The 13,013-nt window shown below is 37.5% G+C and overlaps 1 protein-coding gene across 3 annotated transcripts in view; it reads left to right on the top strand.

The window, feature by feature from the left end:
• Positions 1–13,013, top strand: part of LOC141961026 (adhesion G protein-coupled receptor A3-like) — a 290,616-nt gene that overhangs the window by 111,469 nt on the left and 166,134 nt on the right. For all 3 annotated transcript variants that reach the window (XM_074907510.1, XM_074907509.1, XM_074907508.1), the window contains exons 5-6: positions 2,177–2,248; positions 2,985–3,148. In XM_074907510.1, the coding sequence (XP_074763611.1) occupies positions 2,177–2,248; positions 2,985–3,148 (236 nt within the window). The remainder of the gene's footprint in view (positions 1–2,176; positions 2,249–2,984; positions 3,149–13,013) is intronic.

Genomic DNA, 13,013 nt, shown 5'->3' with positions numbered 1-13,013 from the left:
CATTGCCAGAAGAATATGAAAGAATATGAAAAATTGGCTTGCTGGCTTTGTGCTGACTTTTGAACTGTCAGGAAATCAGTTATTCCAGCGCTTGGCAAAACCCTGAAGAAAAGGGTTACGTACTTCTCTGTCCTGATAAAAAGACACCAAAAATCTGTAAATGGAACATGACTCAGGGATTTTTGGGTTAACACAGCGTAAATGAGATCTGGCTAGGTATCCTGGTAGATTTGGTAGGACTTGTAAAAAATGCATAGATTCGGTAAACACAGAATGGGCACCACTGCCCATACGTTTGCTGAATCCTGCTACATCAGCTGTGGAAATGACTTAGTTTTTCTGTTTCCTGAAATATTGATCAGACATAAAGCCTTCCTTTGGTCCAAATTTAATTACTAAACTTCAGACTTGATGTTCTGTTAGTTTTGCTATATGAAGCCGGGCTAGCTGTTTAAGGGAAAAGCTAGGATTTGCATCAGTTTGGCAACGTTGTCATACTGCAGTGGGGTAAGGCAAAGAAAAACCTTGTATTTCTGCCTCCTGGCTGCCATCCATGCAAAGCTAGACAGATTGCTTTCTCCATCCTTCAGTTCAGCATGATTGTCCTCTTGTCAGTAAGTTTATACTACTGTAGCTGCTTTCATATTAGTGCAACCACTTCTGATTTACTTCAGTGTAAATGTCAGGGTTATCAGTTCCTGATGTAGTCTGTTTAACGTCCCAGTTCACTGAGCTGCTTCAGCATGTGCCTTGTCAATAAGCACATGAGTAAATCCATTTAATTTTAAGTAAAGAGGTAACTGAGTCTTTCTGAAATGCTCAGTATTTTTAGTTCCTGTTGATATATGCAAAATATTAAAGGTATAGAAATAGTTAGCTAAAGCAAACATTCATTTCCACCTTTAGACATACCCACGCTTTTTTTTTTTCATTATTTCAGTGGTGAAAAAATGTGTACTAAAGTAAGATTAGTTATTGTTTCAAGAATGATCCATCACTTTCTTAATTTATAAATTAGCAATATTTATTTTCTTTCTTGATTTCATTCATCCATATGTAGCTGTACAGGTTTATGTAGAAAGCATGGTTCTTGGGATTTTGTTTACTTTATATAACTGGTTCAGATCTTCTGTACCTTGGTATATTTCTCACTGTCAGGACATTGCTCCTGATCTGAACTTGTCTCTTCAGTTTAGTATACCTTTATTTTGTTAGACATAAGAGAAATAAAATCAATAATTATAAAACCACCCTTTTTAATGAAAAAGTAATGAAACCATTTTCTTTGCCAGTGTACATTTTTTTTTCTATATGTAACAGCAAATCTCCAGTGAAGAGATCTGAAATTTCACTGATAGCTGAAATTTTTTAGCCATCCTTGAATTCAGACATGTAGACTTCAGGCATTAGACAGAAAGGAGCATGTATCACTATTTCAAAAGTAGGTAATTCAGATGCTGTGGAATGTTAATCTTGGATCCTGCACTAATTTTTAAGTTTAGTAATACAGGAAAAGTATTACTTGAAATTAAGCATTTACCTTTTATACTATTAAGGCACTGGCAGAGCAATACTGTTAAACTAGGCAAAATTAAATTGCTTCTGCAAGTATTCAGCCTAATCCATACAGCCATCAAGTAAATAATAGGAAAACAGTAGCTAAAATGTAAATGTCCTTAATATAAAGATGGAAAAAATCAGCTGCTTTATAGTCCTTTAGAATAAAACTATTTGTGTAGTTACTTTGAAAACTCATTACTAGTTTAAGGAATTGCTTGAATTCTGAGCATTACTAAATAAAGATACTGTTTTCATTTCTTTACCTTGAAGTGGCATTCCACACGTACTATAAAAATACAACATAGGTCTCACTGACTAATCATTGTATTAATATTTTCCCCTTAAATTCTAGAATTCTATTCTATTAAATATGTAGAAATATTCCTGTTTATTAGTCCCAAGCGAATTGTATATATACCTGTTCTGAAATTAAAAGAAGTAAAAGTGTATGATTTGATTTGAATATTACTGTCATTTATGAAAATGCAATGTACAAATTTAAATACCTGTTTATTGTTAAGAAAGCAGAATTTCTTAATTAGCATTGGGAAAATTATACTCTGACAACTTTGTTTTTTTTATTTGTTACACCTGACTGTAAATTGCTTTTTTCTAGGAATTTGTCAGGGAATATTTTTTCAAGTCTCATGAATGGACTTTTTTCTGAGCTGCTAGCTCTTAAAGCACTGTAAGTATCACTCTTGTATTTGAGGAAGACATTAGAATAAACATAGCAGAATTGAATATGAATTCAAACAGGATTGTTTCTAGCAATGAATTCCAGGTGTAGAATATGCAGTATTTTGTTATCAATGTCTGTCTCGCTATTGGTGAGCTGCCATCTTCTACCTGTCCCAGTGAAATAGATAATACTGACTACTTGACCCAGTTCCTGACTAGCCTTGTCTAGCCATTCTGGGTTTTGTCCTTTATGATCTTAGACGTTTCCATGTTTTCACACCTTACATCATATTATAACTCTAAATACAAAAAACTGCTCATGTTAAATATTTTTCCTGCAATTATAATAACATTTCCCAGTTATTTGTATTAAATGTACCTCTCTGAGATTTAAAAGTATACTGGCTGCTTCCATGGTCAAGTTTCTACTTAAAAGAGTTTTTAGTAAGTGAAAGTATGTTATAGTATGACTTTCTACAGTAGCACGTACTCAAATTTAATTCAGTAGTCAGCGCTGCTGTTCTGCAACCAAACCCACACTTTTGGCATAATGACTTGGAAGTCATTAACAGTGGGATAATGTATATTAGTTGTCTCAGGATAACTTTATAATTATACATCCACATTTATGCATCTGTCTAGAATTAGCTCTCTTTGGAGTTAGATAATTTGAATTGAACAGAAGAATGTATATTTATGAAAATTGCATGTGTATCAGTTGTGATCTTTCTTTGCCTTTCTAGACATTTCAACACCGATTCACTCATCTGTGATTGTAATCTAAAATGGGTCTTGCAGTGGGCCAGAAATGCTTCAGTTCGAATAGCAGAGGAAACAGTTTGTGCTTACCCCAGTGCTTTACAAGGACTGTCATTTCGTAACCTGAAGGAAAACCAGCTGATATGTGGTGAGCTGTACTTTCATTTAACAATATAAATTGATGTGGAATCCAGAGAAAATATGAAAAACCAGAAATTATGCCAAAAAATAAAGAGTAATAAATCTGACTTCCTTATAGCCACAAGAAATTCAGGTATATGGCACAGAAAATACAATTAATATTGAAAGAGAATTGAAAAAAATACAAGTGTCTTATTTCATACAAAATTATATATATATTTTGTGTTTGTGTGTATATTGCAAGAACACCGCTGTCCTGTCTATATATTAGGTAGCATGTAATTATGATTTAAAACATTAATCCATGATGGTAGCTTTACATTGTATACTGCATGAAACTGAGGATTCCTACAGGGATTTATAGAATGTTCCTTTAAAATTATATCTCTGACAGTGTGACAGTGTGTCAGATTTCATTCTTGTATTTTTAATTTTTATAAACCTCTAACTATATATTTTAGCACTGCTTCCTGGGAATGAATAGAATTTTTACAGTGAGCTTCAGTTAGGTGAAATCAGTGTTTGAATATCTATAAGTGAATTGCTTTAGAAAAGATTTTTCACCACAGCAAACATGACAGATATGGTTTAGGGAAGGAAACAAAAAAAAAAAAAGACAAATGAGTAAAGAAAATTCATCTCTCAGAACACTGTCTAGCAAAGAGCAGTGCTAAAACAGGGATTTTAAAAGTATCGCATAATGCAGACAAAAAAATCATTGCCTAAAATGATGCTGATGGGTTCCATAATCAGAAGTATAATTTCACACATACTTGATTAATCACAGAATCTTTGAATCTTTGACTTTCTTGAATGACAGAAAATTGCTGGGATGGTGACTTTGCTAATGTCTTGCGGAAACAAAAGGAAATTCACACTTTTATCCTAATAACCATGAGAGGAATGATGTGTGCTGCTGACACATTTATAGCAGAAGAGAGATCAGAGTTGACTGGAGCAATAAAAAATATGGTTTTAACAGCAAATACAGATGTTTACAAGTTGGGAGAGATGTGAAAGGATGTGAGTACCAGCTACAGATGGTCCATTGGTTGAATTGTTAAGGAAAAACAGATATCTGTCTGGAGGCAAATAAAGAATGAGCTCTTGTATCCAAAAGGCAGAGAATTTTCCAGTAGCCTGTATTACTGAACATTTGAAAATCTATAATACTTCTCAAATATCAAGGTGCCATTTTATAGAGACCCAGCATGGGCATCTTCATAGAGATCCATTTCCCAGGAGGAAAAGGCCTTCTTCTGAAAATGCTGGAATGATCAGAACAGTCGATTAAAGACTGAACTGGTATTTCCAGGTTGCCAAAGAATATGAGCCTGTAAGTTTTATAGAGGAAATGAAAGCAATTTCTCAGAATGTTGTACTTTAATTCCTCATACGACTTCTTACCACACGTCTGATACAGAATTTATAATGCCCATCTAGTTCTCACTGCTATTTATAATGTCCACAGAACACTTGACAAGGTTTTTAATGACTGCAAATAGCTTGATACTGCTTTTAATATCCACAGAGTGCTTCACAGTGGTTATATTTGCTGAGCCTTCCACCAGCTCTGTAATGTCTGTCAGGTACTACACAGTGCTCATAATATCTGTTGGGCAGCTCACAATGCTCACAGCATTTAGCAATTTCATTTTCAGTAACTGAATTTGAATTTAGGCGTAATAGAAGGGTGTCTGATACCAAGTTAGTAACAGCTATTGAGAATGTTTTAAAAATAACGTGTGTCAAAATATGCATAGAGCTAATCAAATTCAGCATATCATAAAGAAAATATTAAGTGATTTAAAAATTGAAAGCTCCTACATGCGAACATCTTCCATAGAGTTGGACATTTGTACTTACAGTTAACGATCTTCCTTCTACGTGCTAGAAGACGTTCTGAGGTATCAGAGTCACAAGATGAGCAAAGAAAAGAGCAATGGAAGGGAAAAAATAAAAATAGAAGGGAAATGGTAAAGATCTTTTCAGGCAAGCTAGGGAATGAACCAAAAAGTCAAAGTATGTAGAGAGGAAACTAGATAGTAAAAAATTCTTAATAACTACAGGAAGCAGTTTGCTGTGAGCTTTTTAGATGTATTTTGTGTTTTTATGGGAGAAGAAATCATCTTTCAAATTTCTTTCTGGCAAATCTTTTCATGCATCTGATAACTCACGGTACCAAAGTAGTTACCCATTGAACACAGCTGAAAACCTGCTTTTGGGATTTTTATAAGAGTTAATTGAAGTAACTGCACAATTTTGGAATTCACAGACTTCTACTTGGATATTTCATTAACAGCTTATAAGAGCTACTTAAGTCTTCTTTAACAAAAGTCTCTAACTCTCAGAAATGTTCAGCTATAAAACAATTTTTGACAATGTTGGAAATGAAACCTAAAAAGTTAATTTGATGATAAAAGATAATTTTGCCTTTGTCTTCTGCCTTAATTATGAGGGACTGCAATGAATTCATAATGGCATGGATAGAGTATCTTTCTGAAAAAGGATTGTGAAATTGGTTTTATGCAGTGCCTTGTTACTGTTTCTCCATGACTCCAAATAAAACTTACTCAATTTACAGGAGGAAGATTACATTTTCCTGAATACTAGTGCCATAAATTCCACCTGATAGGAGTCTGTGATTTTCCCTTGCGCACATCATCAGCAGAAATGGATTCTTTAGGCCAAATTCTTCACTCAGGAAAGACTTGTATTAGTTTTTGCCTTAAGGGGATTATGAAAGATTGCTCTTAAAGCTGGGTTTTGATTATTTACATTGATGAATGAGATATTGGAATTTAGTTTCTCAGTCTCAAAGCTCTATTGATACTGTTGAACTAACAGCACTAAGTAGTAAAAGTTCAATTGTTCTGCAAATAACTCTGAAGCCTTTTTCTGTTAGAAAATGATGACTCATCAAAACAGATCTTTGGAAGAGTGCTGACTTTGTTGTCACTCCCAATTAGATTTTATTTAAAGTTTAGAAAGTAGTTGACATAACACCAATAATGTTTAGATAAATGATTTGGCGTTGGGAGATAATGGACATGTGAGCAATCCTGCATGTGTGCACGCCTCGGCAAGGACATGACAAGGACATAGCCCTGAAGGGAGAACAAAGAACTCAGCAAACAAACAACTCCAGGAAATGGGTTGGATGGAGAAAGACATTGAGTGTGGTGCTTATTATCAGATCGCAAGAAGGCTTGAAGCGCGTGGACAAAGCTAACTATCCAATCCTAAGGATTGTACCACGTACTGCTCACGTGCACAGGAGAAAGCTATAAAAGGGCTTGTTTACCTTCAATAAATTGGCATTGCTTCATCATATTGGTTGCATGTGTGTCCATATCTTCCACAAAGTGGCATCCGTACAGGGACCCTCAAGATTGGCACAAGTCTTCAATGAGGACTCGGTGGAGGTGCAATCTAGGGTGGAAAGCCGGCCGAAACTGATCCAGACTCTGCCCCGGAGTCTGAAGATGAGAAGCAGCGCGCTGTACTTTGGGTTGAAGATCGGCAAAAAGAAGTGGTGCCAGGGGAGGAATGGGGTCTACACTCGATAAAGACGAGCAAGTAGTGGTGAAAGTCCTCCAAAATATCCTCTCCGTGAGAGGGATCAAATATGATAAGTCCACCCTGGAAGGTTTGGTTAAATGGAGCCAGGAAAGAGGACTTATCTCCAGTACAGGTCTCACATTTGAGATATCTACCTGGGAATCCATAGGAAAACAGCTCTGGGACTCAATCAGTGAGGGGGGAAGGTCAGCAGAAGTGAGCAGCTATCTCATGCTCTGGAAGCTGATCCATGAGACAATGGAGGAGCTGAGTGGCGATCACCTGGCTGTCAACCGCGTGGCTGTCGCTTCTGCCTTTGCAGCTGTAGGAGCAACTTCTAACTCTGATATGCCGCCTCCAGTGCCTGTGCTGCTAGCAGATCTCATTGCGTTACGTCAGCCGAAAAACCCGTTTGCTTCATCGGTTGCGCTGGCGGGACCACGGTGGGCAACGGGGGCTAGACCAGGAGCTGGAGATGCCAGAATTGCGCCTGGCACCATCAGAGAGGAGAGTGAGGAGAGACTGGAGGAGTCTCCGGAGTCCAGCAGTGGATGGAGCGCAGATGGGAACATGGGTGGAACCGATGTATCGCCGCCTCTGCAAGGAGAGCAGAGCCCTGCCTCGCAAGTCGGCTTTTCAAACACAGAAACCTTACTCCTGCAACTGGTAGATAAGCTTGAAATACTGGCTGCAACACAGGGGCAAAAGTTGAAGCACAAATCGTATACCTTTTCATCTAGCATGCAACCGCAACCATCTGCTCCTGACCCACCACTTAAGTATTCAGTTCCAGTACCTACTACCAATCCAGTCAGACCAATGGTGCTTTGATATTTGTAATATTTGTCATTTTATGTTGTGTAAGTAATAAGTGTAAGAGGCCTCTTTGTGTGATTGTTTTTCGTGTGTGAGACGCAGCCCAGCTGCAGTGGAGTGCAGAGTTCTCTGACTCTCCAGGGAAGTGGCAGAGGGCCCTAGTACCCGCCTGCTGGGTCATCAGTGCTGCTGTTTGTTCGGGCTAAGTGTTTTAAGTGTCTTAAGTGAAATATCTCCTCTAGCAGGAGGCTGTGTTCAATAACAAAAAGGTCAAAAATTGCTCAGCTAATAGCATGCCAAGAAGCTGCAGTGACTTAGGATTTAGATCAACAGGTACTCCTTAAATATTTTGAGCTCAAACAGTAACACAAGGTTAACCTCTAGTAAAAGGTGTCCTCACTAAAGCTAAAGAGTCTGTTGAACTGACGGGCATTTTAAATACTAATGCGGATGTAACCATAATAATCTCAAACCATTAATGCCGTTATTGAACGCTACTGTTCCAGATGATAGTAAACATGAAATTGCTTTGCTAGAACTCCAAGCAGTTTTGTGGGCATTTTTGTCCTGGCCAGTTTTGGGATTAAATGTAGTGTCTGATTCACTCTATGTAGTAGGAGTAGTAAAAAAGGATTGAATGAGGACAAGTAAAAGAAATAAAAAATGAACGCTTAGGGAAACTGTTGAAACAACTAGTTCACACTCTTGATCAGAGAAGCATTGTCTACTTTATTACTCACATCAGAAGTCACCAATCCAAAGAAGGATTAGGGTATGGAAATGAACTAGCTGATCAATTAGTTGCTCCAGCCTGGTCTGGACCCTCTCCAAATTTATTTGCACAAGCTAGGGAATCTCACAATTTTTTGCATCAGTCAGCAAAAACGTTGCATAAACAATTTAAAATTCCTTTTGCGGATGCAAAGGGCATTGTTGCCTGTCAAAAAATAGGGTTTGGCCTGGAAACAGGAGTTAACCCATGGGGCCTATCCTCTTTGCAATTATGGCAAATGGATGTTACTCACATAGCAGAATTTGGTAGGTTAAAATATGTACACGTTGTTATTGATACCTTCTCCATGACTACTTGGGCTACAGCTCAAGCTGGAGAAACAGCTAAACATGTTGAAAAACATTTATATAGTTCTTTTGCTGTACTTGGGGTGCCAAGAAAGATCAAAACAGACGATGATCCAGCATATATTTCTGGACGCTTCCAATGCTTCTGTATCTTATGGGGCATCCAACACTGCACAGAAGTTCCACACTCTCCCACTGGACAAGCAATCATCGAACGGGCTCATCAAACTCTGAAGCAAATGCTTCAAAAACAAAAAGGGGGAATGTCAGGTATGATGCCAGCTGAACGATTAAACAAAGTTTTATATGTTTTGAATTTTTTCAGGCTTACAGGAGAACGTCAAGAATCACCAATGATGATTCACAGTTTAGCAATAAAAGGTGATGCTGAACAATCTATGGGCACACAGCAACCGTTATGTTCAAAAACTTAAATACTGGGCAATGGGAAGGACCTGTTAAAGTACAATTAACATGCAGGGGTTATGTATGTTTGCTTACAGATCATGGCTTACGGTGGGTTCCATCTCGCTGGGTGCGGCCTTGGAAAGAAGGTCAAGCTTACAATCCTAAGCCTTGCAATGGTTCTGACAGTGATTAATGCTCATACATTCTGAACGTGTTTATTGAAATCCCTTCCAGACCAGTAGGGGGCCCGTGTTACATAGGAAAGTTAACTATGTTCACAGGATAGTTGAAGTTGTTACAATGGGGAATTGCTGTAATTGTTATGTTTGTCATTACTTTACCATGCTTAGTTTGTTGTATTAAACAATCGTTGCCAAAAAGCCCACAAGGAATGTGGATTGCTCAAAAACAAAGAGGGATATGTTGGGAGATAATGGACATGTGAGCAATCCTGCATGTGTGCACGCCTCAGCAAGGACATAACATGGACATAGCCCTGAAGGGAGAACAAAGAACTCAGCAAAAAAAACCTCCAGGAGATGGGTTGGGCCCAGAAAGACATTGAGTGTGGCGCTTATTATCCAATCGCAAGAAGGCTTGAAGCATGTGGACAAAGCTAACTATCCAATCATCAGGATTGTACCACATACCATTCGCATGCACAGGAGAAAGCATTATAAAAGGGCTGGTTTACCTTCGATAAATTGGCATTGCTTGATCATACGGGTCGTGTGCATGTCCATATCTCCTGCAATTCGGATTAAAATGATTTAAATATTTATGAAATTATACAAAAAATATTGGTAAGGTGAAAGTATAAAAATAATTTTATAGTGCTTTAAGATATTATTTATTTATTTCCACCACAAAGACAATTATCTAATTCTCCTGGGTCAGAACACTGTTTATCATGCAGGTCTCCTACGAATTAAAGTATTGCTTTTGCATATACATTTTCTATACAAATGTTTCTAAATAAGTAATTGGGACCATGCTATCACCTTTTTTAATTAAAAAAGAAATTGCTTCAAAAGTAAGAAAATATAAAAGGATATTAAGAAATATATTTTTTAGCTTAGAGTTTAATGCATTTATACATAATAAATTACATTATTATTCCTTATAATTATGCATTTATCTGTGCAGAGAGGGGATAGATTCAGTTCTTTTCATGAGGAATCGGCTAAATGTAATCCCCCCCAAACTATGTTTACCTTCTTTATCTTTGTTGACGGAAAGCTATGCACAAGTCTTTTTCTTGGAATAAATTAATTGGTTGTTTGTATCTTTATTATGCTTCTTCAGTGAATTTTTCTGTTTCCTGCTTCCTTATTTGCTGTGTGGTATTGAATGTGAGCAAAATCTCCTTGCATGTCGAACTGCTTCAACATAGAATTATAGGACCAGAAGTTAAAAAGATGTTCTAAGATACAGTATTACTTATTCACCTGTATTGTACACATCTCTGAAAAACCCATCTTGTTGCAATAATTACAAACAACAAGGGCAAATAGAGACAGTTAGCAAAGCTAATATTAATGAATGTTCTTCTATACTACCTTCAGAGTACCTTCAGTTCCACCTTCTTATACACCTCCAGAGTGAGGAAATAGTTATAAGCTCAAATGTTAGATGCATTCGGTTTAAGATGCAGTCTCAGGAGAAAATATGGTGGGAATAGAACTTGCAAAGCACAGAGTAATGGCAAAATACAAAACAAAATATCGTAGCTGAGTCCTTTTCCTTTCTTGTATTAACGCGGCTGAGATAGCATCTGTTTTATGTAGTGTCTCATCTACCTTAAGGGGAGTAGGGTGGCCTCCTTAGGCTCAGGAGCCTGTTTTTCAGAGGCTTTGAGGGTTCAGAAGCTGCTTTTGAATTCTCTTGTTGCTCTAAGTGCTCCATGTTCATGAAAATCAACCGTAGTGTGCTTCACATGTCTTAGAGGGGTTGTTACAGTCTGTTATTTTGAAAGTATGTATTATGACAAAAAGTGTATTCTATTCATGGGTAGTGTGCCAGGTGGTTGTGATGAATAGAATTGTAACTTTTTGCATCAAACTTGTAGTGAGAATTTGTTTGGGTTGGTTCATAATTTACATATAGCTTTAATAGTCAATTAAGACTTTCACTGTGGATGACAGGAAATGAGTACTCAAAATACAGAACTAGAGTTTTGTCTGTATGAAATCTCTATGATTAGGTTTCTAGAATGCCTTGGGGGGCTGTCTACTGAGAAAAGTGTTGACACTGAAGAATAGAAATCCATCCTACTGAAAATAGAGGTGAGAAAGAATGGAAGATAATAGCTACAAGTTGTGTGTGTGTTGTGGATGAAAGTATTAACACAGTAATGGTTTTAGCAGCAAATCAAGATTTATTAATAACTAGCAGCACGTAATCATTAACCAATTTAAAGATTTACAGAATAATTCAGTAAAATATGTTATATGGTGACTTAACTACAGATTCAGGGATGACAAGATTCACTCTAGCTTACTGTATGATACCCTAAATCAGTATATACGTGCATGCATGTTCACAAACACAAAATGGTAGGCAAAAATACTTGGATCCAGTAAAATAAGTAAGTACTCATACTAGTGAAAATAACTGTGTATGTGCAAACACATTAGCAAGCAGAGCAAGAGAGTGGGTGAAAGAGAAGCTAGCTCAAAGTTAAAATTTCCCTTTTCTAGAGATTGGAGTGAATACTCACAATGCATTGGCATTCCTCAATTGGCAATAATTGAGACTCAAGTGGGTCGACTTTGCCCTGGCCTCCTGTTGGCCCTGACAGCAGACAGTACCTCGAGGGGTTGATACCTGAGAGGCGTACCAGCTCAGGGGTGATGCTGGTCACAGGTCCTCTGCAATCCAGGAGAACTCAAACGGTCTCACGTGGGATCGCAATTTATAGGGTCCAAGATAATTGACTTTTGTCAGATGCTTATCACTCTGGCCTAGCTTGGACAATGGGTTGTTCTGGTGTTCTCACCAGGTACACAGCAGCTTGATGGATGTGCAGTTCTGTTATTGTTTTCCTTCAACCACATCCGGGTACAGATGTACTAAGCTGTCAGAAGGTGATGGACTGTTACAACCACTTCAGAGAGAGTAGCAGCCAGGCCCGTCAAAGGGGTGTCTTAATATTCTGGTTCCCAACCATTGGTAGTCTTTACTTCCCCAGGTTGGTATGACCCATAAGAGGGATAGAGTCAGAGCAAGCACTGCGCAGCACAGCACGTAGACAGTGGGGAGGGGTGGGTGTAGAATTGCACTACCACAGTGTCCAGCGGTGTTTGAATTATTACTCAGTCTCTGAATTCTGTAAACTACCTTAGTTTAAAACATTAGTTCATGAGTGAAATTAGCAAGTTGTGACTCGTAAAATATTATTGAAATGCGCTTTTTTTGGTATAATAGACTTCCTACTTAGGAAGGGAGAGTACTTCAATGGGAGGGATACAAATTAAAGGAATAGATCCTTTTCTGGCTTCTGTGCTCTGCAATACAATTCATTAAATGTTTAATAGAAAATGTAAATAATATATCAGGAGGGAGGGGACATAGTTGTTAGGGATTTGTTTATACTTAACTAGCACCTTGTCTTTTGTAGTTTGCCTCACTTCACTGAGAATCAGAGTATTCATTCTCTAAAGGGGTAGAGTGAGGTTAAAATGTAAGCACTTTCTGCTCTGATGCACTGTACTCATTCATATTGAAACTGATGCAAAGCAAAAAAAGAAGACAGCACATTTATATTCTTTATGCACTCTTTCTACTTGTGATCTTAGAGATATCTTGACCATTTAAGATCTAATCTCTTACATACAAAGGTATGAAGCACTTTCATCATTACTTACCTACTGTCACATTTTCTAATCTGCATTTCTCATGCTTAGCAGAACATTAAGGCATATTTCTCTTGGGCTGCATGCTGCTCTCTAGTCCAATTTCACAGATAATTTTTTTTTTCAATCTTACCGAAAATACTACAAAAATTC

Source organism: Athene noctua, chromosome 5 (assembly GCF_965140245.1).
Source record: "Athene noctua chromosome 5, bAthNoc1.hap1.1, whole genome shotgun sequence".
In the NCBI taxonomy this organism is placed as follows: Eukaryota; Metazoa; Chordata; class Aves; order Strigiformes; family Strigidae; genus Athene; species Athene noctua.
This window is presented reverse-complemented; position numbering and strand designations above follow the sequence as displayed.